This window comes from Rhinoderma darwinii, chromosome 2 (assembly GCF_050947455.1).
Source record: "Rhinoderma darwinii isolate aRhiDar2 chromosome 2, aRhiDar2.hap1, whole genome shotgun sequence".
NCBI classification, from domain to species: Eukaryota; Metazoa; Chordata; class Amphibia; order Anura; family Rhinodermatidae; genus Rhinoderma; species Rhinoderma darwinii.
Window position 1 is genome coordinate 251,719,337 of NC_134688.1, and position 27,717 is coordinate 251,747,053.

The following is a 27,717-nucleotide window of genomic DNA, read 5'->3' on the forward strand; positions in this document are numbered from 1 at the left end:
GTTCAAAAGTGTTTTTATTGTGCAAAAGTCGTAAAACATAAAAAAAACTCTACATATGTGGTATCGCCATAATCGTACCGACCCATAGAATAAAGGTAACATGTTATTTACGTCGCATAGTGAACGGCGTCAATTTAAAAACGCATAGCACAATGGCGGAATTTCAGGTTTTTTTTTATAATCCCCCCCAAAAAGGTTAATAAAAGTTAATATAAAAATTATATGTACCCAAAAATGGTGCTATTAAAAAGCACAACTAATCCCGCAAAAAAACAAGTCCTCATACAGCTATGTAGACGGAAAAATAAAAAACGTTATAGCTCTTTGAATGCGACTATAGAAAAACGAATAAAATAGCTTGGTCATTAGGGCCTAAAATGGGCTGGTCACTAAAGGGTTAATGGTTGGTAGGCGATCAAATACTTATTTCTCTGTGCACAATGCAAATAAATATATATAATTTTGACTGATTTTCTGGTTTTTTTTTAATATAATCTATCTCTAACTGGTAAAATTAACCTAGCCTAAAAATTCTAGACTGTTCATGCTTTTGATAGTGGGCAAACTTACAAAATCAGCAAGGGATCAAATACTTATTTCCTTCACTGTGTGTATATATACACACACACACACACACACACACACACACATACACAGTGCCTACCAAAACACCCTCATAACTTTTGAACGGCTCGAGGATTGAAATTTGGTGGGATTTAATTGGGTCATAAAATATAACAGTTAACGCAACAAAAAAAAACGCCCACACCGCCCTGGGGCAGGGGCTCATTTGAAAGCTCTTTTCAATATAAAAACAATACCGCAATCGATTTTGAGATATGATTTCATGTGTACACATTTCGGTATCCTGTTACAATCGTAGACAAGGTCCATTTTGTATCGCCGACGCCGATTGTAATACGTAATTTATAGTCACCTTAATGTGGCATTCCCAAGCTCACACATTTAGGATTTTACCAGCGCGGTAAATTTGGGGTAATGCTAACACCGGCGGTAGCCGATAATGATGATGATAACTTTAATGTTGGGGAAATCTAACAATCAAGGTGGAGGCTTTTTTTGTTTTTGTTTTAGAGCACAGACAAGACAGCAGTTCAAAAAGTAGAGTATAAATATAAAAGTGTAGAGTGTGGTATACAATCAGATGCAGAATGCGGACATAAAGTTATTTCCACTGGAGGTCTTCTTTAAAGGCATGGTGTCGCCCCAAAAACATGTTTTTTTTTTAAAATTTAAACATTTAGTGTGTGGGTGATAAAACATTGTTCAAATTTTTTTTATTTTTTTCGCGAGTCAGGAAATATTATAAATTTTTTCAAATTTATAATACTACCCATTTTTGGTCACTAGATGGAGCTGTTTGGAGCTAGTTCCCAAAATTGCAGCATTGCAACATTGGGTTAAAAGCTATCGCTCTAGTGAGCGCTCAGCATCCCCCCCTCCTTTATCCTGGCTAGTGCCGGGATAAACGAGGGGTTTGAAAGGTTTAACCTGCTACACTGTGCGTCGCCATTTTTTGAGGTAACCCACAGTGTAGTAGGTTTACATGCAGTAGTAAACACACACAAACACTAACATACATTGAAATCGCTTACCTGCTCCTGCCGCCGCGGCCCGTCCGCTCCCTTTGCTGCCGCTGTTCCATGTGCACTTGTCCGGAAGCCGCGACCGGAAGTAGTAATATTACTGTCCGGCCGCGACTTCCGGTCCACAGGAAAATGGCGCCGGACGGCGCCAATTTCGAATAGGACTGTGTGGGAGCGGCGCATGCGCAGTTCCCACACAGACGCCGTACACGGCAGTCAATGGGACGGGAGCCGTTCGCAGTCCCTATGGGACTGTGGCTGCCGTATTCCATGTCTGTGTGTGTCGTTAATCGACACACACAGAAATGGAACAAAAAATGGCAGCCCCCATAGGGAAAAAAAAGTGTGAAAAAAAGAAACAGTAAAACACAAACACACAAATGAAAATAAACGTTTATATTAAGGCACTAACATCTTTAACATATTAATAAAATATTTGTGATGACACTGTTCCTTTAAAGAGGCTCTGTCATCACATTATAAGTGGCCTATATTGCACATAATGTGATCGGCGCTGTAATGTAGATTACAGCAGTATTTTTTATTTAGAAAATCGATCATTTTTGGTGGAGTTGTGACCTATTTTAGCTTTATGCGAATGACTTTCTTAAATGGACAACTGGGCATGTTTTTACTTTTTGGCCAAGTGAGCGTTGTGGAGAGAAGTGTATGATGCTGACCAATCAGCGTCATACACTTCTCTCCATTCATGTACTCAGCACAGTGATATAGCTATATCGCTATGTGCAGCCACATAAACACACCATAACTTTACTGCAGTGTCCTGATAATGAATATACATTACCTCCAGCCAGGACGTCATGTGTATTCAGAATCCTCACACTTCGCTAACGTTTCTGTGAAATTTACAGCAAGGCAAACGTAATCTCGTTTTAAATGACAGTTTACAGCGTAATCTCGCAAGATTACGCTTGCTGTGCTGTAGTGTCGGGATTGTGTTAGCGAAGTGTCAGGATTCTGAATACACATCACGTTCTGGCTGGAGGTAATGTATATTCATTGTCAGGACACTGCAGTAACGTTATAGTGTTTATGTGGCAGCACATAGCAATATAGCTATATCGCTATGTGCTGTGTAAATGAATGGCGAGAAGTGTATGACGCCGATTGGTCAGCGTCATACACTCCTCTGTACAACGCCCACTTGGCCAAAAAGTAAAACACGCCCAGTTGAAACTCATTAGCATAAAGCTAAAATAGGTCATAACTCCGTCAAAAATTATCGTTTTTCTAAATAAAAAGCACTGCCGTAATCTACATTACAGCGCCGATCACATCAAGTACAATATAGGCCACTTATGTAGTGACAGGGCCTCTTTAAAGAGGCTCTGTCACCACATTATAAGTGCCGTATCTCCTACATAAGGAGATGGGCGCTATAATGTAAACGACAGCAGTGCTTTTTATTTAATAAAGCGATCTATTTTCACCACTTTATTAGCAATTTTAGATTTATGCCAATGAGTGTCTTAATGCCCAAGTGGGTGTGTTTTTACTTTCGACCAAGTGGGCGTTGTACAGAGGAGTGTATGACACTGACCAGAGTCATGCACTCCTCTCCATTCATTTAGGCAGCGCATAGGGATCCTATTAGATCGCCATGCGCTGTCTTATACGAACACATTAACAATACTGAAGTGTTTAGACAGTGAATAGACATTCCACTTGATGTCTATTCACAATCTCTGCAATTCGTTACTCTGTCTGTGGTAGTTACAGCACAGGAAGTGTAATCTCGCGAGATTACTCGGTAAATGACAGGTTACAACGAGATTACGCGTCCTCTGCTGTAACTACCACAGACAGAGTACCGAAAGGGTGATCCAATAAGACTGTATAAATATATCAAAAGTCAATACAGAGATCTCTCTAATGACCAATTTATACCCAAAACTAACTTCAAGGCCTGGTTCGCATTGTTTTCCTTCTGTCCCGATGTATACCTCCGACAGAAGGCAACGCTGTATCTCACTGTAAAGGCACACAGGGGGATAAGTCGCCCAAACTCAACAGGCAAAGCATTAATTGAAGAGATGTGCCCAGGGAAGCCCCTGAGAGCGATGTCAGGGGCTTTCAACTAGAGTCCACAGCCAGAACATCCCAAGCACACTGGGACTCCTGTCTTGGGTAAGCTTTTGACGTCACTGTTCATATATCGGCAGCGACATTAAGAGCTTTGAGAAGTCAGAACACTGAGCTACAGCATTGGCAACGCTCTGGCCAGGGATTCCGCTCCTGGAGGAGCTCTTGACTCACTGTGGGCGCCGATTCTGGGGAAGCTCCCGGACAGATAAGTAACGTATATTGCTGGCGGATGCCATAGAGTAATATCTGTCACATAAAGGCTCCGATGTTAAAACAAAATACACGTATACCGCACAGTATACTTTTTTTCCGGAATCCCCCAGGATGGAATAACGTAGTCTACTACATTATTCCATCCTCCCAAAAAAGATATGCCAACATAAACAAGCCCAGCAGAAACCCAATGGACACTTTTAGACTCCTTCGGGCTAATCAAGCAATGTAAACACGTTTAGCGCGTATGTCGAGAGCTTCCCAGACGTACACGCTAAAACGTAGGGATAATTACGCCTAACAAGGGGGCATCCGCTACGCCTAGAGGAAAGAAGGTTTATACGTAGATATAGAAGGGGAGTCTTTACTGTAAGAGCAGTGACTATGGAGCGCTCTGCTTGAGGAAGTTATGGCGAATTCACAGGAAAGGAGTTCAAAAGAGGCCTGGATATCTGAGTGGAATAATATTACAGGTTATGTTTACTGGATTACTGGAGATGGGTCATTGATCCAGAGATTTATTCGCATTGCAATATTGGAGTCCGAGAGGAATTTTTCCCTAATATGGGGAAAATGTGATTTTGCCTCACAGTGGTGTGGCCTTCCTCTGGGCCAACATTGCAAAATAATAGGCCGAACAGGATGGATATAGGTATTTTCTCGGCCTTACAATGTTATGGAAGGATGCTTCCTGAAAACTCACCTGGTGACATCCGGGAGCCACTGTGCGGTTAAACTAGGCCACTCCAGAGCATGAGTCATTACCAAGTCATAAAGGAAAGGGGTGTTCTTCTTCCAAATCTTATACTCTTCATTTATAACCCGCTCCTCCACAGCGTCGTCAAACGCAGCTGTGCCAGGGAAACACATGAGATAAGAAAACGCGTTAACAGAAGTGCTAAAGCCAAGGACAAGCGTGAGCAGGAACTACACACCACATGACTAACTACAGCCGGCGAGCGCTCAAACCCAATACCGCATACACGTCCCTTGCAAGCAGCTCAGCACTTACACCCTCAGTCGCAGCCTTTTTTCCGGTTCCCCATCGCTGAGGGAATGCCAGGAAGATCTCCCGGTCTCTCATAGCACACGAGCAGTGAACTTTCTGCACACTTACCCTCCTTATCCGCCATGGTGCCCGCTACTGTAAGCGCTTGTGCGGCCTTCTAAGGTATCTCCTCTGTATCAGACCGGGTTCCGCCGCTTACTCTCCGGTTCCAGCGCCAACTCCTCCCGTGTGTCTCCGGTCTACTACCTGCTCCTCCCGCTATTGTTTCCCGCCTCCCCCGTGTCTCGGAGTCGCGCACATTCGCGCCAACCTTAGCCAATCGGAATTGTAACAGGAGCTACGTTCGAGACCAATCACCGACTCCTGCGTCACGTGGGCCGAGCATGCGTAAAGCTACGCGCGTTCAACATCCAAATTCAGAGCCCGCTCCGTGGGCGCGGTCTGCTGTAGCCATGACAACACAGGACTATCGAGGGGTAAGGGAGGCAACGTGGGACTGGCGAATCCCAAAGTATAGAAGCAAGACATGACATGGCATGACATGGCATGGCATGGCATGGCTGCCGGAGGAAGTCAACATTGTCCCTTGTAATGCTATATCCTGTAGTACTGCATAGTAGAAAAAGTCTTCTGTAAAGCTTGGGGAGTATTTCTTCCCTGTAAATTTATGAAACTTTTTTTTTTTTGTCATACTGTAAGGCTTCGTTCACATTTGCATCGGGGTTCCGTCAGGGGAACCCATGAAGGGAAACCGTAGCGTTCCGTTAGCATTACCATTGATTTCAATTGTAATGCTTCCGTTGCTAATGGTTTCCGTTTTATTTTTTTGCGCAATCAATAGTCTAGTCGACTACGCTATTGATTCCGCCAAAATAAGCTTGTCAAACAAATCCTTAACAGTTTAGGCTATGTTCACAATTGCGTTATCGTAAAGTGGTATGTAACACAAAATGATACCAATAAAACCTTTTTTTGTTTTTAAAGTGTCTTTAATTTGTCAAAGTAGTAAAACATAATAAAAAACTATATAAATTTGATATTACCGTAGTCTTCCTAAAACGCAGAATAAAGTTAACAGGCCATTTTTACCGCGCGGTAACCGTTGTAAAGATCATTTACAATTGCTAAATAGCTGTTTTCATTCCATAATATTTTTTTTACGTTTTTCCAAAGCATAACATTAGGTAGATGGTGTCATTTAAAGCGACAACTCATCCTGCAACGGTGAACGTTGTAAAGATAAATCGGCAAAAACAATTGTGGAATTGCTGTTTTTTTTTCTATTCCACAAATATTTTTTTTAAGTTATTCAATACATTATGTGGTACATTGAACGGTGACATTTAAAAATACAACTCCTCCTGAAAAAATATGTCGATTGGAAAATAAAAGAGTTATGGCTGGGAAGGTAGGGATGAAAAACCAAAACTGGCTTTATCAGGAAGGGGTTAAAATATGCAGATGATATTCCGTTTATTGGTTTGATCTCAGGCAGGGATTTCATTTTAGAGGATAGAGAATAATCTGATCCTGTCACTAGGTCATATAAATTGAACTGGTTATCTGACTTGTACAGCGATGTCTCCTTGATTCCAGCAACTTTTTTTCTCCTGGACACCCCTCCCCCATTCCAGAGATATGGTCCACTGTTGTGTTGGCTCCCTATGTGCTAATTTGCTGTAGTTAGTCAATGGGGCGTGAACTGCCCTCATTTTCCCAAGGTCGAGCAAGCTTCGCTGCCTCTGACGCTTACCAATCAGCATGAGGCAGCTTCGGAGTGGCCAGGCACAACGTGATGTCGTGAGATGTGGTGGTTCTGGCGAGATCACGCTGTACCTGGCCGCTCTGAAGCAGTCTCGCGCTGATTGGTCAGGGGCAGGGAAGCTAGTTCGATCTCGGGATATTGAGGGAAGTTCACGCCCTGTTGGATTAAGGTGGTGCAGTTAACCACTTCAATTTATATGACCTAGTGACAGGTGCTCTTTAATATGGAAAAAACAAGAAAATGTTCATGATTTTAAAAGAAATTATAGGCAGGAACATTTGTGCATTAGTATGTGCGAGTGGAGCTGTAAAGGAATTTAAAGGGGTTGTCCAGTCCCTAAAAATTGATGGCTTATCCTCAGGATAAGGACATCAATAGCTGATGGGTCGGGGTCCGACTACTGGGATCCCCACCGATCAGCTGTTTTGAAGGGGGTGCAGAGCTCGTACGAGCCCTGCTTCCCCTTAATTTCTTCTTCCTCAGAAATTTTCCTGGAAGCGATGTCTAGTCACTCTCAAGACACTTCAATAACGTTAATGTGTGAGTAAGTGAGAGAACAGCATGTTCTCGCAAGATCACGCTGTGCTGTGAGTACAAATGCACCTGAATGGAGAGAAGTGTATGACGCTGATTGGTCACTGATTGGTCAGCGTCATACACTTCTCTCAACAACACCCACTTGGTCAAAAGCTAAGTTGGGCATTAAGAAAGTCATTAGCATAAAGCTAAAATAGGTCATAACTTGGTCAAAATTTATCGTTTTTCTAAATAAAAAACACTGCTGTAATCTACATTACAGCGCCGATCACATCATGTACAAGATAGGCCACTTATAATGTGGGGACAGAGCCCCTTTAAAGCATACCTAATCTTTCAGGTGACTTCAGAATAAGCTACAAAGAAAAAGGGATTTTCTCCAGCTCACCAGTCTTGCACACGGATCCTTGAGGTGGCACTCTGTTGAATCACAAAGGAACAAAAAAAGTCTCAATCCAGCACTGGGTTTACAAAAAAATTGTAGCAAGCACAGAGGGGTGGATGCATAGAGCCTGTGTTCGCTAGAATTTTGAAACTAAATTCTCAATAAAGTGGAAAATATTTCCTTTTAAAACCAGCGCTGGATTGAGAATTTTTTTCGTTCCATTCAGAATAACCGGTCATATGTGTGTACAGGAGAAATTACACTATTTCTGGCCATTATATGACTTGAATGCAGCATATTTTTTTTTAGCAGTTTTCCCCTATGCAAGCTCGATCTCAAATAGTTTTTTCCGCTAGTGGGTGGAGTATATACCATATTTTTTGGGATTATAAAACGCACCTGACTATAAGACGCACCCAGGTTTTAGACAACAGAAAATAGGATTTTTTTCTCTATATTTTACTACTTTTACAAAGAACAAAACTATTGGTTAAAAAAAATAATTTGTTCGGTTTCCCCACATTCTGAGAGCAATAACTTTTATATTTTTTTTATCGTTTGAGCGGTGTGAGGGCTTATTTTTTGCGGGACGAGCCGTAATTTTTCATTAGCACCATTTTTTGGTAGATACGATTTTTTTTCACATTTTATCTAATTCTTTTTAGCGCTATGGTGACCAAAAGACAACGATTCTGGGGTTTTAATTATTTTTTTTTTTTACACCGTTCACCGTGCGAGTCAAATAATGCTATATTGTAATAGTTCGGACTTTTACGGACGCAGCGATACCAATTTTTTTTATTTTTACAGTGTACTTGGGGAAAAATGGGAAAAGGTGTTTTTTTTGTAACATTTAATATATTTTTACACTCCTGGAATTATATCTAACTTTTTTTTTTTTTACACTGTTCCCATAACTACTATTCCGATCTATGGAAGTTACGGAAACAGCGTAGCTCAGCGAGTTACGCTGTTTCCGTAACTCGACCATGTACACTGTTTTCGTAGCTACCAAGTTCCGGAAACAGCGTAGCTCAGTGAGCACTCGGATGTTTCTGTAACCCCTGACCACCTAACCAGGAAGTGGCCAGGAGACAGTGGAGGCGGGTAAGATAGAACAGGGTTTAGGGGGCCCCGTTTTAGGGATAGGTACGGGTCCCAGAGGTGGGACCCACATCTATCTAACATTTATGACATATCCTGTGGATATCAAGAGAAAAAGGATTTTTGAAGCAGCACTAATCCCGAGTATGATGCGGTGCACGCTGTCAAGCCAGGCAAACCCACTCCGGCACAATGTAAATTCAAAAAAGTAGTAGGACAACAGCACACGTCTTCAAATCATCAAAGTGGTTTTATTGTCGAGACATCCACAAACGACAGGCAACGTTTCGACCCATAGTGAGTGTGGGGTCTTTGTCAAGCCTAACATCATGTCTAAAAACATCGTTATAAATTTATAAATGCAGGGTCTCTCCCTACAGGTCCAGGCCCTGGCTCAGAGGGTCAACCAGCCTGATGCTACCATGGTAGTCCCCCTCACCTCACCTCTTGAACCCCACCTCAAGTTGCCCGACCGGTTCTCAGGGGACCGGAAGACTTTTCTCTCCTTTCGGGACAGTTGTAGGCTCTATCTTCGTTTAAAGCCCCACTCCTCAGGTTCTGAGAGCCAGCGGGTGGGTATAATTATGTCCCGGCTCCAGGAAGGGCCCCAAGAATGGGCCTTCTCCTTGGCTCCTGACGCCCCTGAACTTTCCTCCGTTGATCTTTTCTTTTCTACTCTCGGACTCATCTATGACGAGACTGACAAGACTGCTTTTGCCGAGAGTCAGCTGGTGACCTTACGTCAGGGTAAGAGACCTGTTGAGGAGTATTGCTCTGACTTTAGGAAGTGGTGCGTAGCTTCTCGGTGGAATGAGCCTGCCTTAAGGTGCCAGTTTAGGTTGGATCTGTCGAACGCCCTGAAAGACCTGCTAGTTAGTTATCCCTCTTCTGACTCCCTAGACCAGGTTATGGCTTTAGCGGTACGACTTGACCGACGTCTCAGGGAACGACGACTTGAACGTCTCGATGTTTTCTCCTCTGACTCCCCCATGATGCCTCCCGAGGTTCCGTTGCTTCGTTCCTCCCCGGAAGACTCGGAGGTACCTATGCAACTCGGGGCCTCCGTGTCCCCCCAACAACGTAGAGATTTCCGCAGGAAGAATGGTCTCTGCTTCTACTGTGGGGATGACAAGCATCAAGTGAACAACTGTCCTAAGCGTAAGAATGCAGCTGGAGAACTTCCGCGCCTAAGTGATCATCGGGGAGGTCACTTGGGTGCACAGGTATTTCCCATAAATATGAAACGTAATAAAATCTTGCTTCCCTTTCAGGTCTCTTTTGGTGGTAGGTCTGCTACCGGCAGTGCCTTCGTGGATTCAGGGTCTTCTGCTAATATCATGTCTGTGGAATTTGCTATGTCCCTGAGGAGGTGAACACGCTACCTGAGTTTGTTCAGGACTTCGCCGATGTTTTCTCTAAGGAGGCCTCCGAAGTGTTACCTCCTCATAGAGAATATGATTGCGCAATCAATTTGGTACCAGGAGCTAAGCTCCCTAAGGGTAGGATATTTAATCTCTCTTGTCCCGAACGTGAAGCCATGAGAGAGTATATCCAGGAATGCCTGGCCAAGGGTTACATTCGCCCCTCTACTTCTCCAGTAGGTGCTGGCTTCTTCTTCGTAGGGAAGAAGGATGGTGGTCTTAGGCCATGCATTGACTACCGAAGCTTGAATAAGGTCACTGTAAGGAACCAGTATCCCCTTCCTCTGATTCCTGATCTCTTTAATCAGGTTCAGGGGGCCCAATGGTTCTCTAAGTTTGATCTACGGGGGGCTTATAACCTTATCCGCATCAAAGAGGGGGATGAGTGGAAGACTGCGTTTAACACGCCCGAAGGTCATTTCGAATACCTCGTCATGCCCTTTGGGTTGTGTAATGCTCCCGCGGTCTTCCAGAATTTCATAAATGAGATTTTAAGAGACTACCTGGGGGTATTTCTTGTAGTGTACCTTGATGACATACTTGTGTTTTCCAAGGACTGGTCCTCCCACATTGAGCATGTCAGGAAGGTGCTCCAGGTCCTTCGAGAAAACAAACTGTTTGCGGAGACCGAAAAATGTGTGTTTGGGGTGCAGGAGATACCATTTTTGGGCCAAATCCTCACTCCTCATGAATTCCGCATGGACCCTGCCAAGGTCCAGGCTGTGGCGGAATGGGTCCAACCTGCCTCCCTGAAGGCGTTCCAGTGCTTCCTGGGGTTCGCTAATTATTACAGGAGGTTTATTGCTAACTTCTCGGTCATCGCTAAGCCTCTTACAGATCTCACTCGCAAAGGTGCTGATCTCCTCCACTGGCCTCCTGAGGCTGTCCAGGCTTTTGAGGTCCTTAAGAAGTGCTTTATCTCGGCCCCGGTGCTAGTTCAGCCTAACCAAATGGAGCCATTTATCGTGGAGGTTGACGCGTCCGAGGTGGGAGTGGGGACTGTCTTGTCCCAGGGTACCAGGTCCCTCACCCATCTCCGTCCCTGTGCCTACTTCTCCAGGAAGTTTTCACCCACTGAGAGTAACTATGATATTGGCAACCGCAAACTCTTAGCCATTAAATGGGCATTTGAAGAGTGGCGCCACTTCCTGGAGGGGGCTAGGCACCAGGTAACGGTCCTTACCGACCACAAGAATCTGGTTTTCCTAGAATCTGCCCGGAGGCTTAACCCGAGACAAGCTCGTTGGGCGTTATTTTTTACCAGATTCAACTTTGTGATTACCTATAGGGCTGGGTCTAAAAATGTTAAGGCTGATGCACTGTCACGTAGCTTCATGGACAGCCCTCCTTCGGAGGAAGATCCTGCTTGTATTTTGCCTCCAGGTATAATCATTTCCGCTATTGATTCTGATTTAGTCTCTGAAATTGCGGCTGATCAAGGTTCAGCTCCCAGGAGCCTTCCTGAGAACAAGCTGTTTGTTCCCCTGCAATTCCGGCTAAGGGTACTTAGGGAAAATCATGACTCTGCACTATCTGGCCATCCAGGCATCCTGGGTATCAAGCACCTCATTGCCAGAAACTATTGGTGGCCTGGGTTGCCTAAAGACGTTAAGGCCTATGTTGCCGCTTGTGAAGTTTGTGCTAGGTCCAAGACTCCCAGGTCCCGACCAGCGGGCTTACTATGTTCTTTTCCCATTCCCCAGAGACCTTGGACCCATATCTCCATGGATTTTATCACCGATTTGCCTCCATCTCAAGGCAAGTCGGTGGTGTGGGTTGTAGTAGACCGCTTCAGTAAGATGTGCCATTTTGTGCCCCTCAAGAAACTACCCAATGCTAAGACGTTAGCTACCTTGTTTGTCAAACACATCCTGCGTCTCCATGGGGTCCCTGTCAATATTGTTTCTGATAGAGGGGTACAATTTGTTTCATTGTTTTGGAGAGCTTTCTGTAAAAAGTTGGAGATTGATCTGTCCTTCTCCTCTGCCTTCCATCCTGAAACTAAAGGCCAAACTGAGAGGACTAATCAGTCTCTAGAACAATATTTAAGGTGTTTTATCTCTGACTGTCAATATGATTGGGTCTCATTCATTCCCCTCGCCGAATTTTCCCTTAATAACCGGGTCAGTAACTCGTCAGGGGTCTCCCCCTTTTTCTGTAATTTTGGGTTTAATCCACGGTTCTCTTCCGTTTCACCTGGTAGTTCCAACAATCCCGAGGTAGAGGTCGTTCATCGGGAACTGTGCACAGTCTGGGCTCAGGTTCAGAAGAACCTAGAGGCGTCCCAGAGCATACAAAAAACTCAGGCAGATAGAAAACGTTCTGCTAACCCCTTGTTTGCGCCTTAAGGTCCCGTCCAAGAAGTTTGCTCCCCGGTTTATAGGGTCGTACAAGGTCATTGAAGTCCTCAATCCTGTCTCCTTCCGACTGGAGTTGCCCCCATCTTTTCGAGTACACAACGTGTTCCATGCCTCCCTCCTTAAACGCTGCTCCCCGTCCTTGGCTCCCTCGAGGAAACCTCCGGTCCCCGTTCTCACCCCTGAGGGGGCAGAATTCGAGGTGGCCAAGATTGTGGACAGCAGGATGGTCCAAGGCTCCCTCCAGTACCTGGTCCATTGGAGAGGATACGGGCCTGAGGAGAGGACTTGGGTACCCGCTCGGGATGTTCACGCTGGGATATTGGTCAGGAGGTTTCACCTTCGTTTCCCCAGTAAACCAGGTCCACTTAGAAAGGGTCTGGTGGCCCCTCATAAAAGGGGGGGTACTGTAAAGGATCTGCCAGGCACAGCTTCGGGGTTAACGCCCATAGATAATCAGTCTGCACCTGCTTCTATGTCTGTGAGACTGACTCCATCTTCCACCACTCAGGGTGGCAGGCTTAGGAGTGGGAGAACCTATCACAGCCTGGCCAGACGGAGCTAGCTCCCGCCCTCTGTCTATTTATACCTGCCTTTCCTGTTCCTCCTTGCTTGTGATTTCTTCTCGTTTGGTTTCCTGGCCCTGCTGCAGCTTCTTGTACTATTGTCCTTGCTTCATATTGACCCTGGCTTGCTGACTACTCTCCTGCTCTACGTTTGGTACCTCGTACACTCCTGGTTTGACTCGGCTTGTTCACTACTCTACTGCTCTGTGTTTGGCACCTCGTACTCTCCTGGTTTGACTCGGCTTGTTCACTTCTCTGTTGCTCACGGTGTTGCCGTGGGCAACTTCCCCTTTCTCCCCCTAGCTTTGTGTACCCTTGTCTGTTTGTCTGTCGTGCACTTATTGAGCGTAGGGACCGTCGCCCAGTTGTACCCCGTCGCCTAGGGCGGGTCGTTGCAAGTAGGCAGGGACTGAGTGGCGGGTAGATTAGGGCTCACTTGTCTGTCTCCCCACCCACGTCATTACAATGTCAGAATAGCCTCCCAGAGCTTCTGTTTTGATGTGAACTGCCTCCCACCCTCATAGATATTTTGCTTGAGGATGCTCCAAAGGTTCTCAGTAGGGTTGAGGTCAGGGGAACATGGGGGCCACACCATGAGTGTCTCTCCTTTTATGCCCAAAGCAGCCAATGACACAGAGGTATTCTTTGCAGCATGAGATGGTGCATTGCCATGCAAGAAGATAATTTTGCTACGGAAGGCACAGTTCTTCTTTTTGTACCACAGAAGAAAGTGGTCAGTCATAAACGCTACGTACTTTGCAGAGGTCATTTTCACACCGTCGGGGATCCTAAAGGGGCCTACCTGCTCTCTCCTCATGATTCCAGCCCAAAACATGACTCCGCCACTTCCTTGCTGACGTCGCAGCCTTGTTGGGACATGGTGGCCATTCTCCAACCATCCGCTACTCCATCCATCTGGACCATCCAGGATTGCACGGCACTCATCAGTAAACAACACGGTTTGAAAATTAGTCTTCATGTATTTCTGAGCCCACTGCAACTGTTTCTGCTTGTGAGCATTGTTTAGGGGTGGCTAAATAATAGCTTTATGCACACTTGCAAACCACTGGAGGATCGTACACCTTGAGGTTCGCAGGACTCCAGAGGCACCAGCGGCTTCAAATACCTGTTTGCTGCTTTGCAATGGCATTTTAGCAGCTGCTCTCCTAATCCTATTAATTTGTCTGGCAGAAACCTTCCTCATTATGCCTTTATCTGAACTAACCCGTCTGTGCTCTGAATCAGCCACAAATCTTTTCACAGTACGATGATCACGCTTAAGTTTTCTTGAAATATCCAACGTTTTCAAACCTTGTCCAAGGTATTGCACTATTTCACGCTTTTCGGCAGCAGATAGATCCTTTTTCTTTCCCTTATTGCTTGAAACCTGTGGCCTGCTTAATAATGTGGAACGTCCTTCTTAAGTAGTTTTCCTTTGATTGGGCACACCTGGAAAACTAATTATCACAGGTGTCTGAGATTGGTTACAATGATCCAAAGAGCCCTAAGACACAATACCATCCATGAGTTTAATTGAAAAACTAATAATTAAATGTTTATGACACTTTAATCCAATGTGCATAATAATTTGGAACACAGTGTATTATTGATCCTTCCTACATCTTCTCTGTTAACCCTCGGCAAGTTAGGGACATTCCTCCGGGAAGGACTTTTGTACGTCTGGCAGACAGAGGAAGAATCCTTCGCTGGTGTCACAGTTCCAAGCTGGCAGGTCATGCGGCCCGTAAGACCCAAAACCTAATTGCCCGTCAGTTCTGGTGGCCCACGCTGCCCAAAGACGTCATGGACTTTGTCTCCTCCTGCACGGTATGGGCAGCAAATAAAGTTACATAGTTACATAGTTCATACGGTTGAAAAAAGACACATGTCCATCAAGTTCAACCAAGGAATGGGAAAAGGGAAGTAAAACATTTCTACACATAGGTGCTAATATTTTTTTGTTCTAGGAAATTATCTAACCTTTTTTTAAAGCCATCTACTGTCCCTGGTGTGACCAGCTCCTGCTGTAGACTATTCCATAGATTCACAGTTCTCACAGTAAAGAAGGCTTGTGTCACGAAGGGTCTGTGGACCCACTGGGCCGTACCGCCTTGGCGGTATGGCAGCTGGCCAACAGGGCGCAGATCAATGTCTATAGTTTGTATAGGTACCTGTGGCAGCTCGGACAGTAGAAAGGCAGGCTCGGTTGGGACTAGGCAGCAGGTAGACGTCAGGTGAGGTGAAGCAGGTCAGGCATGGTATACAGCACGGCACAACTTTGGCTCAACAGAGTACTCGACCAGGATAGTATGGAGTGCAGGGAACAGGAACACACTAGAAGATCATTGCATAGACAAACTAGGGAAACAACAACGCTCAGGCATCAAAGCAAGGGGCTGGACCCCTCTTATAGTCCAGGGTACTCAAGGCCTGATGTTCATCAAAGTCCGGTGCGCGCACTGCCCCTTTAAGAGCAGGCACGAGCGTGCATGCGCACCCTACGGGATCCGGCTGAGGTGAGTGGAAGCGAGCATGAGGTGAGGTAAGGAGGAGGCTGGGGCCAGCGCTTGCCGACATGTGGCTGCAGTTGTCAGGGGGAGATTGGAGCTGACAGCCTGCAGCAACGGACATGACAGTATCCCCCCCTCTTACGCCCCCTCTTCTTGAGAACAGAGCGAGAGAGAAACATTTTCAGAAGAGTAGGAGCATTAAGGTTCTCCTCTGGCTCCCAGGACCTCTCTTCAGGACCAAACACCCTCCAATCTACCAAATAAAAAGTCTTTCGTCTCACTTTTTTGGTGTCCAAGATCTCCTTAACCTCAAAGGTGTCTGAAGGGCCGCTGGAGGCAACCGCAGGGCTAGGAGTTTTGGTATAGTGGTTCAGAACCACCGGCTTCAGGAGGGAGACATGGAAGGAGTTGGGGATCTTGAAGGTAGGAGGCAGAGTTTGTAGGCGACAGGGTTGATCTGCTGTAGGGTCTCGAAGGGTCCGAGGAACCTGGGAGCAAATTTGCATGACAGCAGCCTTAGTCGGATATTCCTAGAAGACAGCCAGACCTTCGTGCCAGGGAGAAATTGAGGAGGTTCTCTTCTCGTGTCAGCCTTCTGTTTCATGCGGTTGACTGCCATTAGGAGGGAGGATCGAGTCTGCTGCCAGATCTGCAGGAAGTCCCTAAAAGCGGAGTCAGCCGCTGGTATCTCGGAAGTATCGGGCACCGGGAGAGGAATTCGTGGGTGTTGGCCGTAGACAATGAAGAACGTTGTATTCCTTGTGGACTCGCTGGTGTGATTACTATATGAGAACTCAGCCCACGGAAGCAGCTGCACCCAGTCATCATGCTGCTTGGAGATGAAGTGGCGTAGGTAGTTCTCCAAGATCTGATTGATCCTCTCGATCTGACCATTGGACTGAGGATAGTAGGCTGAGGAAAAGTCCAACTTCACACCGAGGAGTCCACAGAGGGCTCTCCAGAACTTCGTGGTAAACTGAACCCCCCGATCAGACACAATATGCTGCAGCAAGCCGTGCAGTTGGAAGATGTGTTGGATGAATAGTTTGTCCAGCTGAGGAGCAGAAGGAAGACTGGTCAGAGGAACGAAGTGGGCAATCTTTGAAAACCGATCCACCTCCACCCAGACAGTAATGCATCCGGCAGAGAGAGGCAGGTCTGTAATAAAGTCCATAGCTATATGCTGCCAGGGAGCATTAGGCACAGGCAATGGCTGGAGCAGACCAGCAGGTCTGGAGTGAACAACCTTGTTGGCTGCACAAACTGGACAGGAAGAAACAAAGTCCATAATGTCCTTGGGCAGCGTGAGCCACCAGAAATGATGAGCAATCAGATCCCAGGTCTTACGGACCCCCGCGTAACCAGCCAGTTGAGAAGAGTATCCCCAACGGAGGATTCTTCCAGGATCAGCCGGGCGTACAAAAGTCCTCCCTGGAGGAATGTCCCCAACTTGCAGGGGATTGACAGAGACAATGCAAGATGGATCAATAATGCTCTGTGGAATCTCCATGGTGTCCTCCGTCTCGAAAGACCTGGACAAGGCATCGGCCCTCACAATCTTGTTGGCCGGGCGATAATGGAGCTCAAACTGGAACCTGGTTAAGAACAGTGATCACCTGGCCTGACGAGGGTTCAGCCGTATGGCCGTCTGCAGATAGGTCAGATTTTTGTGGTCTGTAAAAATTAGGATCAGATGAGCTGCGCCCCCTAGTAGATGTCTCCACTCTTCCAGAGCCAATTTGATGGCCAGTAACTCCCGATCCCCAATCGAGTAGTTGCGTTCTGCGGAAGAGAAGAGCTTAGAGAAATATCCACATATCATTGACTTGCCCTTGGGACCTCTCTGGAACAGGAGTGTACCAGCACCGACAGAGGATGTGTCCACCTCCAATGAGAACTGCAGAGAGACATCCGGATGATGGAGGATAGAGGATGATGTGAAGGCACTCTTAAGGCTATTGAATGCGGACTCTGCCTCAGGAGTCCACACCTTGGCGTTCATGCTCTTCTTAGTGAGGTTAGAGATAGAAGTCAGTGAGAAGTTTGGAATAAACTGTAAAAATTGGCGAATCCCAAAAAGCGCTGTATAGCCCTCAAGCCTTGAGGGCGTGGCCATTCCAGGACAGACGTTACGTTCTCAGGATCCATCTCGAGACCTCGATTCGAGACGATGTAGCCCAGGAAGTGTAGAGCATCTCTGTCAAATACGCACTTCTCCAACTTGGCGTACAGACGATTCTCCCTTAAAGGGAATGTGTTGCCAGAAAAACATGTTTTTTTTTAAAAATTAAACATTTAGTGTGTGGGTGATTAAACATGGTTCAAATTTTTTTTATTTTTTTCACGAGTCAGGAAATAGTCAGGAAATATTATAAATTAATTCTAATTTATAATACTACCCATTTTTGGTCACTAGATGGAGCTAGTTCCCAAAATTGCAGCATTGCAACATTGGGTTAAAAGCCCTCGCTCTAGTGAGCTCTCAGCATCCCCCCCTCCTTTATCCTGGCTAGTGCCGGGATAAACGAGGGGTTTGAAAGGTTTAACCTCCTACACTGTGTGTCGCCATTTTTTGAGGTAACCCACAGTGTAGTAGGTTTACATACAGTAGTAAACACACACAAACACTAACATACATTGAAATCTCTTACCTGCTCCTGCCGCCGCGGCTCCCTCCGGCCCGTCCGCTCCCTTTGCTGCCGCTGTTCCATGTGCACAAGTCCGGAAGCCGCGACCGGAAGTAGTAATATTACTGTCCGGCCGCGACTTCCGGTCCACAGGAAAATGGCGCCGGACGGCGCCAATTTCGAATAGGACTGTGTGGGAGCGGCGCATGCGCAGTTCCCACACAGACGCCGTACACGGCAGTCAATGGGACGGGAGCCGTTCGCAGTCCCTATGGGACTGTGGCTGCCGTACTCCATGTCTGTGTGTGTCGTTAATCGACACACACAGAAATGGAACAAAAAATGGCAGCCCCCATAGGGAAGAAAAAGTGTAAAAATAAGAAAAAGTAAAACACAAACACACAAATGAATAAAAACGTTTTTATTAAAGCACTAACATCTTTAACATATAAAAAAAATTATTTGCCATGACACTGTTCCTTTAACCGTAGCAGAACTTGACGGACATGTCTCTGATGCGTCATAGGATCTGGAGAAAAAATCAAGATGTCATCAAGGTCGACTACAACACAAACATAGAGGAGGTCACGGAAAATGTCATTAACAAACTCCTGGAAGACCACGGGAGCATTACACAGGCCGAAGGGCATTACTAGATACTCATAGTGTCCATCACGGGTGTTAAATGCAGTTTTGCATTCATCACCCTGGCGAATCCAAATTAGGTTGTAAGCCCCACGCAGGTCTAGTTTAGAAAAAATCTTGGCACCACGTATACGATCAAACAGTTCACAGATCAGTGGCAACGGATATTTATTCTTCACCGTGATCTGGTTGAGACCTTGCTAGTCGATACAAGGACGAAGAGAGCCATCTTTCTTTGTGACAAAGAAAAACCCGGCTCCTGCCGGGGAAAAAGACTTTCGTATGAAGCCCCTCTCCAAGTTCTCTTTCACATAGGCGGACATGGACAGAGTCTCTGGCAAGGAGAGAGGATATACCCTACCATGTGCAAGGGATGCACCAGGAATCAGTTCGATAGGGCAGTCATACGCTCCGATGTGGAGGCAATGTCTCCGACCTCCCACTTGCTGAAGTCGTCAGAAAATGAAGCATACTGACCCGGCAATCCTGCCAATGACCGAGGCAGAGAAGGCTGAACCGAACTAATCTGCACCAGTCAATGGCTTTGACACTCAGGGCCCCACTGAAGAAACTCTCCAGAATTCCAGTCCAGGACTGGGGCATGCAGTCGGAGCCAAGGCAGGCCCAGCAACACAGGGTTAACAGTTTTGGATAGGTTATAGAACGACAGAAGTTCGGAGTCCCAGCGGCTTGGTCACAGCTATAACTGGGTCTGGCAGAGGTAGTCCACTTACTGAAGCAACTGTCAACGGGCTCTCCAGAGGGGTGGTGGGTAATTTAAGAAGGTCCACCAGGTCTCTACGGATGAAATTAGCAGTGGATCCAGAGTCCAAATACGCAGAGACCTGATGCGTTCTCTCACCGGACACTATGGTCACAGGTATGGACAATTTAGATGGAAGTCTTTTCTTACCCAAGGTTGTCACTCCCAGCAACCCTAGGCTTTGGGATCTTTGGGGACAGAGGCGCACAAGATGGCCACCGAGGCCGCAATAAAGACAGAGTCCAGAAGGGCGTCTGCGTTGTCTCTCCTGGGTGGATAGCTTACTCTGGTCCATTATCACAGACTTCTTAGGAGGATCGACATCTCAGGACAGCAGGGGTTGCTGCAAAGTAGGAGCCGGAATAGGGAGGCCTCCCTCCCGACGAACCTCTTGGAGGCGCTCTCGGATCCGTATATCAATCCGGGCGGACCGAAGGATGAGGTCATCCAGGGTAGGCGGCAGATCTCGAGCGACAAGTTCGTCCTTAATTTTAGGAGCCAGTCCATGCCAGAATGCAGCCACCATGGCCTCATTGTTCCATAACAGCTCTCCCGCCAGGGTGCGGAAGTGGATGGCGTACGCACTCACGGAGGTGTCTCCTTGGCGTAGGTTAATCAAAGAGGCCGCTGCAGATGAGACCCGACCAGGCTCCTCAAACACCATACGAAAAGTCCGGAGGAAGGCTTGGAAGTCACGGGTCTCTGGTCCTTGTCTCTCCCAGATAGGGTTTGCCCATGCAAGAGCTTTGCCAGTGAGGAGAGAGATGATGAAAGTGACCCTTGCGCCACCAGACGAAAATGTCCAACTATACAGGCTGAAGTGGATCTGGCACTGATTCAGAAATCCACAACCGGCACTTGCGTCTCCATCATAGCGGTCAGGAAGTTGCAAAGAAACACGCGGGTCTACACTGCCAAGAGGTGTACTCTGAGGATCAACACTGCTAGGAGGTGTAGTAGGAGGAAAGGCAGCTTGTGCCTCCTGCCAACTTGCAAGAATGTTCAACGCCTGGAGGAGTTGGTCCTGTTGAGACCGGAGGTCTAGCATATCCGCCCGCATCTCTTGAGACGTCATCATGGTCTTGAATCAACCAGCGGGGTCCATGGCCTGAGCGTACTGTCATAAAGGATCTGTGGACCCACTGGGCCGTACCGCCTTGGCGGTATGGCAGCTGGCCAACAGGGCGCAGATCAATGTCTATAGTTCGCATAGGTACCTGTGGCAGCTCGGACAGTAGAAAGGCAGGCTCGGCTGGGACTGGGCAGCAGGTAGACGTCAGGTGAGGTGAAGCAGGTCAGGCGTGGTATACAGCACGGCACGACTTTGGCTCAACAGAGTACTCGACCAGGATAGTATGGAGTGCAGGGAACAGGAACACACTAGAAGACCATTGCATAGACAAACTAGGAAAACAACAACAACGCTCAGGCATCAAAGCAGGGGGCTAGACCCCTCTTATAGTCCAGGGTACTCAAGGCCTGATGTTCATCAAAGTCCGATGCGCACCCTACGGGATCCGGCTGAGGTGAGTGGAAGCGAGCGTGAGGTGAGGTGAGGAGGAGGCTGGGGCCAGCGCTTGCCGACTCGTGGCTGCGGCTGTCAGGGGGAGATTGGAGCTGACGGCCTGCAGCCACGGACATCACAGTATCCCCCCCTCTTACGCCCCCTCTTCTTGAGACCAGAGCGAGAGAGAAACATTTTCAGAAGAGTAGGAGCATTAAGGTTCTCCTCTGGCTGCCAGGACCTCTCTTCAGGACCAAACACCCTCCAATCTACCAAATAAAAAGTCTTTCCTCTCACTTTTTTGGTGTCCAAGATCTCCTTAACCTTAAAGGTGTCTGAAGGGAGGCAACCGCAGGGCTAGGAGTTTTGGTATAGCGGTTCAGAACCACCGGCTTCAGGAGGGAGACATGGAAGGAGTTGGGGATCTTGAAGGTAGGAGGCGGCCGAAGTTTGTAGGCGACAGGGTTGATCTGCTGTAAGATCTCAAATGGTCCGAGGAACCTGGGAGCAAATTTGCATGACGGCACCCTTAGTCGGATATTCCTAGAAGACAGCCAGACCTTTGTGCCAGGGAGAAATTGAGGAGGTTCTTGTAAAGGATCTGCCAGACACAGCTTCTGTGTCGACGCCCAGGGTTAATCAGTCTGATAGAGTGACTCGATCTGCTACCACTCAAGCTGGTAGGCTGAGCAGTGGGAGAACCTAACACAGCCTGGCCAGACATAACTAGCTCCGTCTGGCCAGGCTAGCTCCGTCTGGCCAGGCTGTGATAGGTTCTCCCACTCTTCAGCCTACTAGCCTGAGTGATAGCAGATCGAGTCACTCTATCAGACCTAGGAGCAGATGCAGACTGATTAACCACGGGCGTCGACACAGAAGCTGTGTCTGGCAGATCCTTTACAGTTCTCTTCTCCTTGTGTCAGCCTTTCGTTTCATGCGGTCGACTGCCATTAGGATGGAGGATTGAGTCTGCTGCCAAGAGGGCGCAGATCAATGTCTATAGTTTGTATAGGTATCTGTGGCAGTTCAGACAGTAGCAAGGCAGGCTCGGCTGGGACTAGGCAGCAGGTAGACGTCAGGTGAGGTGAAGCAGGTCAGGCGTGGTATACAGCATGGCACGACTTTGGCTCAGCAGAGTACTCTACCAGAATAGTATGGAGTACAGGGAACAGGAACACACTAGGAGACCATTGCATAGATAAACTAGGGAAACAACAACGCTCAGGCATCAACACAGGGGGTTGGACCCCTCTTATAGTCCAGGGTACTCAAGGCCTGATGTTCATCAAAGTCCGGTGCGCGCGCTGCCCCTTTAAGAGCGGGCACGAGCGTGCGTGCCCACCCTACGGGATCCGGCTGAGGTGAGTGGAAGAGAGTGCTGGCGTTTCCTGAGGAGGAGGCTGGGGCTAGCGCATGCCAACTCGTGGCTGCGGCTGGCAGGGGGAGATTTGAGCTGATGGCCTGCAGCCACGGACATGACAGCTTTTCGCCTCTGCAGGTTGAACCTTTTTTTTTCCAGACGGAGGGAGTCCCCCTTGTTTTTTGAGGGGGTTTTACATGAAACAGGATTTCACCATATTTTTTGTATGTGCCATTAATATATTTATATAAGTTAATCATTTCCCCCCTTAGTCGTCCTTTTTCAAGGCTAAATAGGTTTAGTTATTTTAATCTTTCCTCATAACTTAGATTCTCCATGCCCCTTATTAGCTAAGTTGCTCTTCTTTGCATTTTTTCTAACTCCAGGGCATCCTTTCTATGAACTGGAGGCCAGAACTGAATTGAATTGCATATTCTAGATGAGGCCTCACTAATGCTTTGTAAAGTGGTAATATTACATCCCTGTCCCGCGAGTCCATGCCTCTTTTAATACACGACAATATCTTGCTGGCCCTTGAAGCAGCTGATTGACATTGCATGCTGTTATTTAGTTTATGATTTACAAGTACACCCAGATCCTTCTCAACAAGTGACTCCCCCAGTGTAGCTCCCCCTAGGACATATGATGCATGCAGGTTGTTCGTTTCCAGGTGCATAACTTTACATTTATCTACATTAAACTTAATTTGCCAAGTGGACGCCCAAACACTCAGTTTGTTTAAATCCGCTTGCAATTCACAAACATCTTCCATAGACGGAACATTACTACATAGCTTGGTGTCATCTGCAAAAATAGAAATAGTGCTATTAATCCCATCCTCTATATCATTAATAAATAAGTTGAATAATAGTAGTCCCAGCACGGAACCCTGGGGTACACCACTTATAACCGGGGACCATTCAGAGTAGGAATCATTGACCACAACTCTCTGGATACGGTCCTTGAGCCAATTCTCAATCCAATTACAAATGATACTTTCTAAACCTATAGTCCTTAATTTACCCATTAGACGTCTATGAGGGACAATGTCGAATGCCTTTGCAAAGTACAAAAACACTATATCCACAGCGGCCCCTCTGTCTAGGCTTCTTCTCACCTCTTCATAAAAACAAATCAGGTTGGTTTGACAGCTTCTGTCCTTAGTAAAACCGTGCTGGCTGTCACTTATAATACTATTTATTGTCACATAATTCTGTATATAGTCCCTCAATAGCCCCTCAAACGTTTTCCCCACAATGGATGTGAAGCTTACTGGTCTATAATTACCTGGGGAAAACCTAGAGTCGTTTTTGAAAATAGGCACCACATTTGCCCTGCTCCAGTCCCTTGGCACTATATCAGTCACTCTAGAAGCTCTAAATATTATGAAGAGGGGGACAGAAATAACTGAACTAAGCTCCTTATGAACTCTCGGGTGTAACCCATCTGGTCCCGGGGCCTTGTGTACATTTATTTTGTTTAATTTAGCTTGGACCATCTCTACATTTATCCAATTCAGTATATCAACTGATATATTAACAGCACTGGCACCAGCTATATCAGCTGCTCTTTCTTCTGTTGTATATACAGAGCTGAAGAACCCATTTAGTAACTCTGCCTTCTTTTGATCCCCCGTGACCAACTCCCCATTACCACTATCTAGGGGTCCTACATGTTCAGACCTTGGCTTTTATTGCATTTATATACTTGAAGATTTTTTGGGGATTTGTTTTACTATCTTTGGCCACCTGTCTTTCATTTTGTATTTTTGCTGATTTTATTACCTTTTTACAAATTTTATTAAGCTCTTTATAATTTACAAAGGCTACAGCTGTAACCACAGATGTGTATTTTTCAAGTGCCCTTTTTTGTCATGTATTTTTACAGAAGGTGTAAGCCATGTGGGGTTTCATTTTAGTCGTTTATACTTGTTACCTATCGGAATAAATTTTGCACTATAATTACCCAAAGTAGATTTGAAAATCTCCCATTTATCATTTGTACCATTATTTGACATTAGTTCTTCCCAGTCTATATCCTGAATTGCAGTCCTCAACCCGGGGAAATTGGCCTTCTTAAAATTAAGTGTTTTTGCACTCCCCGCCTGTGTTTGTTTTTTACAGTACTTGTAATATATAACTATATTATGATCACTGTTACCGAGGTTTTAACGAACATTGACGTTCCCAACAAGCTCTGCATTATTAGAAATTACCAGATCCAACAGAGCTTCACCTCTAGTCGGGTCTTCCACAAACTGACCCATAAAATTTTCCTGCAACAGGTTGAGGAAATGTCTCCCCTTTGCAGTTGAAGCTGAACCATGACACCAATTAATATCCCAGTAATTAAAATCTCCCATTATCACTACTGTACCACTACTGGTCTGCTCCAACCACTGGCTGTGCCTGATGCCCCCTGGCAGCATGTTGCTATGGACTTTGTCACAGATCTGCCTATCTCTGCGGGATGCAGTGTGATCTGGGTGGTGGTGGATCGATTTTCTAAAATGGCTCATTTTGTTCCCCTGACTGGCCTGCCATCACAATACGAAACATAACATTAGTTTGCTGAAACTGGACACCCACTTTAGTAGTGCGACATATAGCTTTCCCAACAGTAATTGTGCCAAGCAGTTAGGTCCCCCAACAGTAATAGTGTCGCACAAAATAATTGTGCAAAGCAGATAATTCCCTAACAGTAATATTGCCCTTAAAAGTAATTGTGCCATCCTGATAGTACCTCCAAAAAAAAATGTGGACAGCAAATAGTGTCCCCAGCAATAACAGTGCCCCCAAACATAATTATGCCACATAATAGTACCCAAATAATGGCACCTTAAATTGTTGTGCTATGCAGATAGTGCCATGGTAGTGATAGTGCCATCCTAAAAATAATTGTGCTAAACAGTGACCACGTCATTAATAGTTCCACCAAAAAGATTAAATCCAATGCTCAGCTGACCTGGTTCCATGACGCATGTATTTAACTGTAACTGCGTCTTGAGGACATGGATGAATTGAAAATGGCGCTCACTGCAGTTGGGACACCGGACAAATAATTTACCTCTGGTAGTTAAGAGCGGGGAGATTTAATGGCTCCGTGCTCTGTTTATTTATTCTGATGCAGCGCCGTGAAAAAGCGTATGCATCAGAATAAAGCCCGTTAGTGGCCGCAGTGAAAAGGCATATTGGCGGTCACTAACGGGTTAAATAATACAGGAGCTACTGTATTCATACTGTACATTAGGAGTTAACGTACTATAGACGCATTCCCCTTCTATCAGCCTATTATAGTACTGCACGGTCTAACATTAGCTATGGTGCAATACTTATACTGAGGTGTCAGAATCTATACACCACAGTGTTAATTGTTACATGACAGTACTCTTGTATACATTTTAAAATAAGTGGAAAGGAAGGAGTTGGATCCAGCGCTGATTTTAAATAAAACGAAAACTAATTCCAAGTTTTAATTCCAATGTTTAAAACAGGATCAAGAATAGAGTGATATCCTGAAGTGCAGGGAGAAGTTACGGTGGTATTGGAAGCCTACGCGTTTCAGACGCCTCCTGCGTCCTTAATCATGGCTAGGTTTGACTAGCTGACATGTATAACTAGTATATATATCCGGTTTGACATGTGTTTTCTGATTGCGTGTCAGGTGACGAGGGTCTCCCGGAACGCAAACCAGAAATGAAGTGTGGCCAGAATCCTGTCTGATGGGCGTGACGTTCTCTAGACTCGGTAAGTGAATTGTTAAATTATTTGAGAAATAACAGTATTAGTAATCATGGATTTAGGTGCCAAGCTATTGTTTTGGTATATTCGGAAAGAGCTATGTATTGATGTTACTATCCAACAAGCTTGGCAGGGACGCGGCGAGTTCCGGTGTGTTTTGTTTGCATTCCAGGTCACGTGGAAACCCTGGAACGCAAGCAGGAGTCAGAGCGGTGTCCGGTCTCTGGTAAGTGAGCCTGGCACATGTCAATCTTATTGGTTGGTACTATGTATCATTCAATATAGAAGATGGCAGTACTTGTAGAGTTGAGAAATTAGATGTATAAGAGATAAAATGCATCATATATGTTGTCTTACCCGGACAAACCGTTTTTTCCTTAGTGTGGAAAAAATGATGAGCGCATAGTTGTAGTCAAACTGGAGGTTATTTTAAATCAGACAGTCAAAAGAATTTTTATTCATTGTAACCAACCAAGTAAAAGTGAAACGTGAGAAAAAGTGATGAAAAAAGAAGATGGTGGGGCTAAAAAACTTCTACATGTAACATCTATATAATCTACATGTATTGTTGGTTAAAACATAGTGAATGAACAAATGGAGGTCATTTGTGTGAAAATAATAATCGTTGGTAATATTTGTTATATTTGTAGTATTTAATTCTTGGCTGCACCTTTTAGTGTATAAAAGAATGTCTCTTATTGTGTATCATGAGAATTGTTTTGTATAATGTAAAGAGAAAAAAGGACAAAGGAAAAGGTTTTTACAGGCATATTTTTAATGCGTTATTTAGCGATGCCTAGAGTAATGTGTACTATGTTTGGAAGTGATTATGGCGAGTTGAATAGAAAACTGTCTATTGTGGATAAGGAACCACTATTGAAAAAGTATGTGACTTTGGGTATGTTTAATAGTGGAACATCAGTTCCTTTTTTAAATTGAGACCATTGGGGACTTGAGTTTTGTCTGTAGATCCAATATGCTTCTCTTTGGTGGATCTTATGTGGTAGATCTCCGCCTCTTTTGGGAGTGTGAATTTTTTCTATGGTGTGACATTTTAATGATTTTGCTGTTCTATTGTGGTGATATATGAAGTGTTTAGCCACGTTGGAGATGTTGCTGATATTGGGGTTTCTGATGTAACTCAAGTGTTCCAGTATTCTAGTCTTAAATTTTCTACCAGTGCATCCAACATATTTTAGATTACACTCAGTACATTCTATCATATAGATGACGGATGTGGTATTGCAATTTATATAATTCTGTACTGTGAATGTATCAGAATTGTTAGAGTTGGAAAAAGTTTTGGTGGGATGAGCATAAGAACACACTTTACATGGATGTTGTCCACATTTGAAGAAACCCTTGTTTTCCAACCAGGTGGTTTTGACTTCGTTAGAGGTGAACAAGGAGGGGGAGAGGAGACTGCCAAGAGAGGGCGCTTTACGGGCGACTATTCTGCAGCCTCCCTTGAGAATGGAACGCAGACTATCATCCTCCA

At 45.7% G+C, this 27,717-nt stretch overlaps 1 protein-coding gene and 1 long non-coding RNA gene across 3 annotated transcripts in view; one reads left to right on the forward strand and one right to left on the reverse strand.

Annotated features, from left to right (window-relative positions):
- The window catches only part of RBBP4 (RB binding protein 4, chromatin remodeling factor), a 23,555-nt gene extending 18,247 nt beyond the window's left edge, over positions 1 to 5,308 (reverse strand). The window contains exons 1-2 of one of the 2 annotated variants that reach the window (XM_075853115.1): positions 5,044 to 5,308; positions 4,630 to 4,777 (exon numbers count right to left, since the gene is read on the reverse strand). In XM_075853115.1, the coding sequence (XP_075709230.1) occupies positions 4,630 to 4,777; positions 5,044 to 5,059 (164 nt within the window). In that variant the 5' untranslated portion in view covers positions 5,060 to 5,308. The remainder of the gene's footprint in view (positions 1 to 4,629; positions 4,778 to 5,043) is intronic. The other variant, XM_075853116.1, reaches the window with a different exon arrangement.
- On the forward strand, positions 4,792 to 27,717 carry LOC142742900 (uncharacterized). Its single transcript, XR_012881457.1, has 3 exons — positions 4,792 to 5,411; positions 26,143 to 26,225; positions 27,597 to 27,717. It is a non-coding gene; the product is annotated as an uncharacterized LOC142742900 (long non-coding RNA).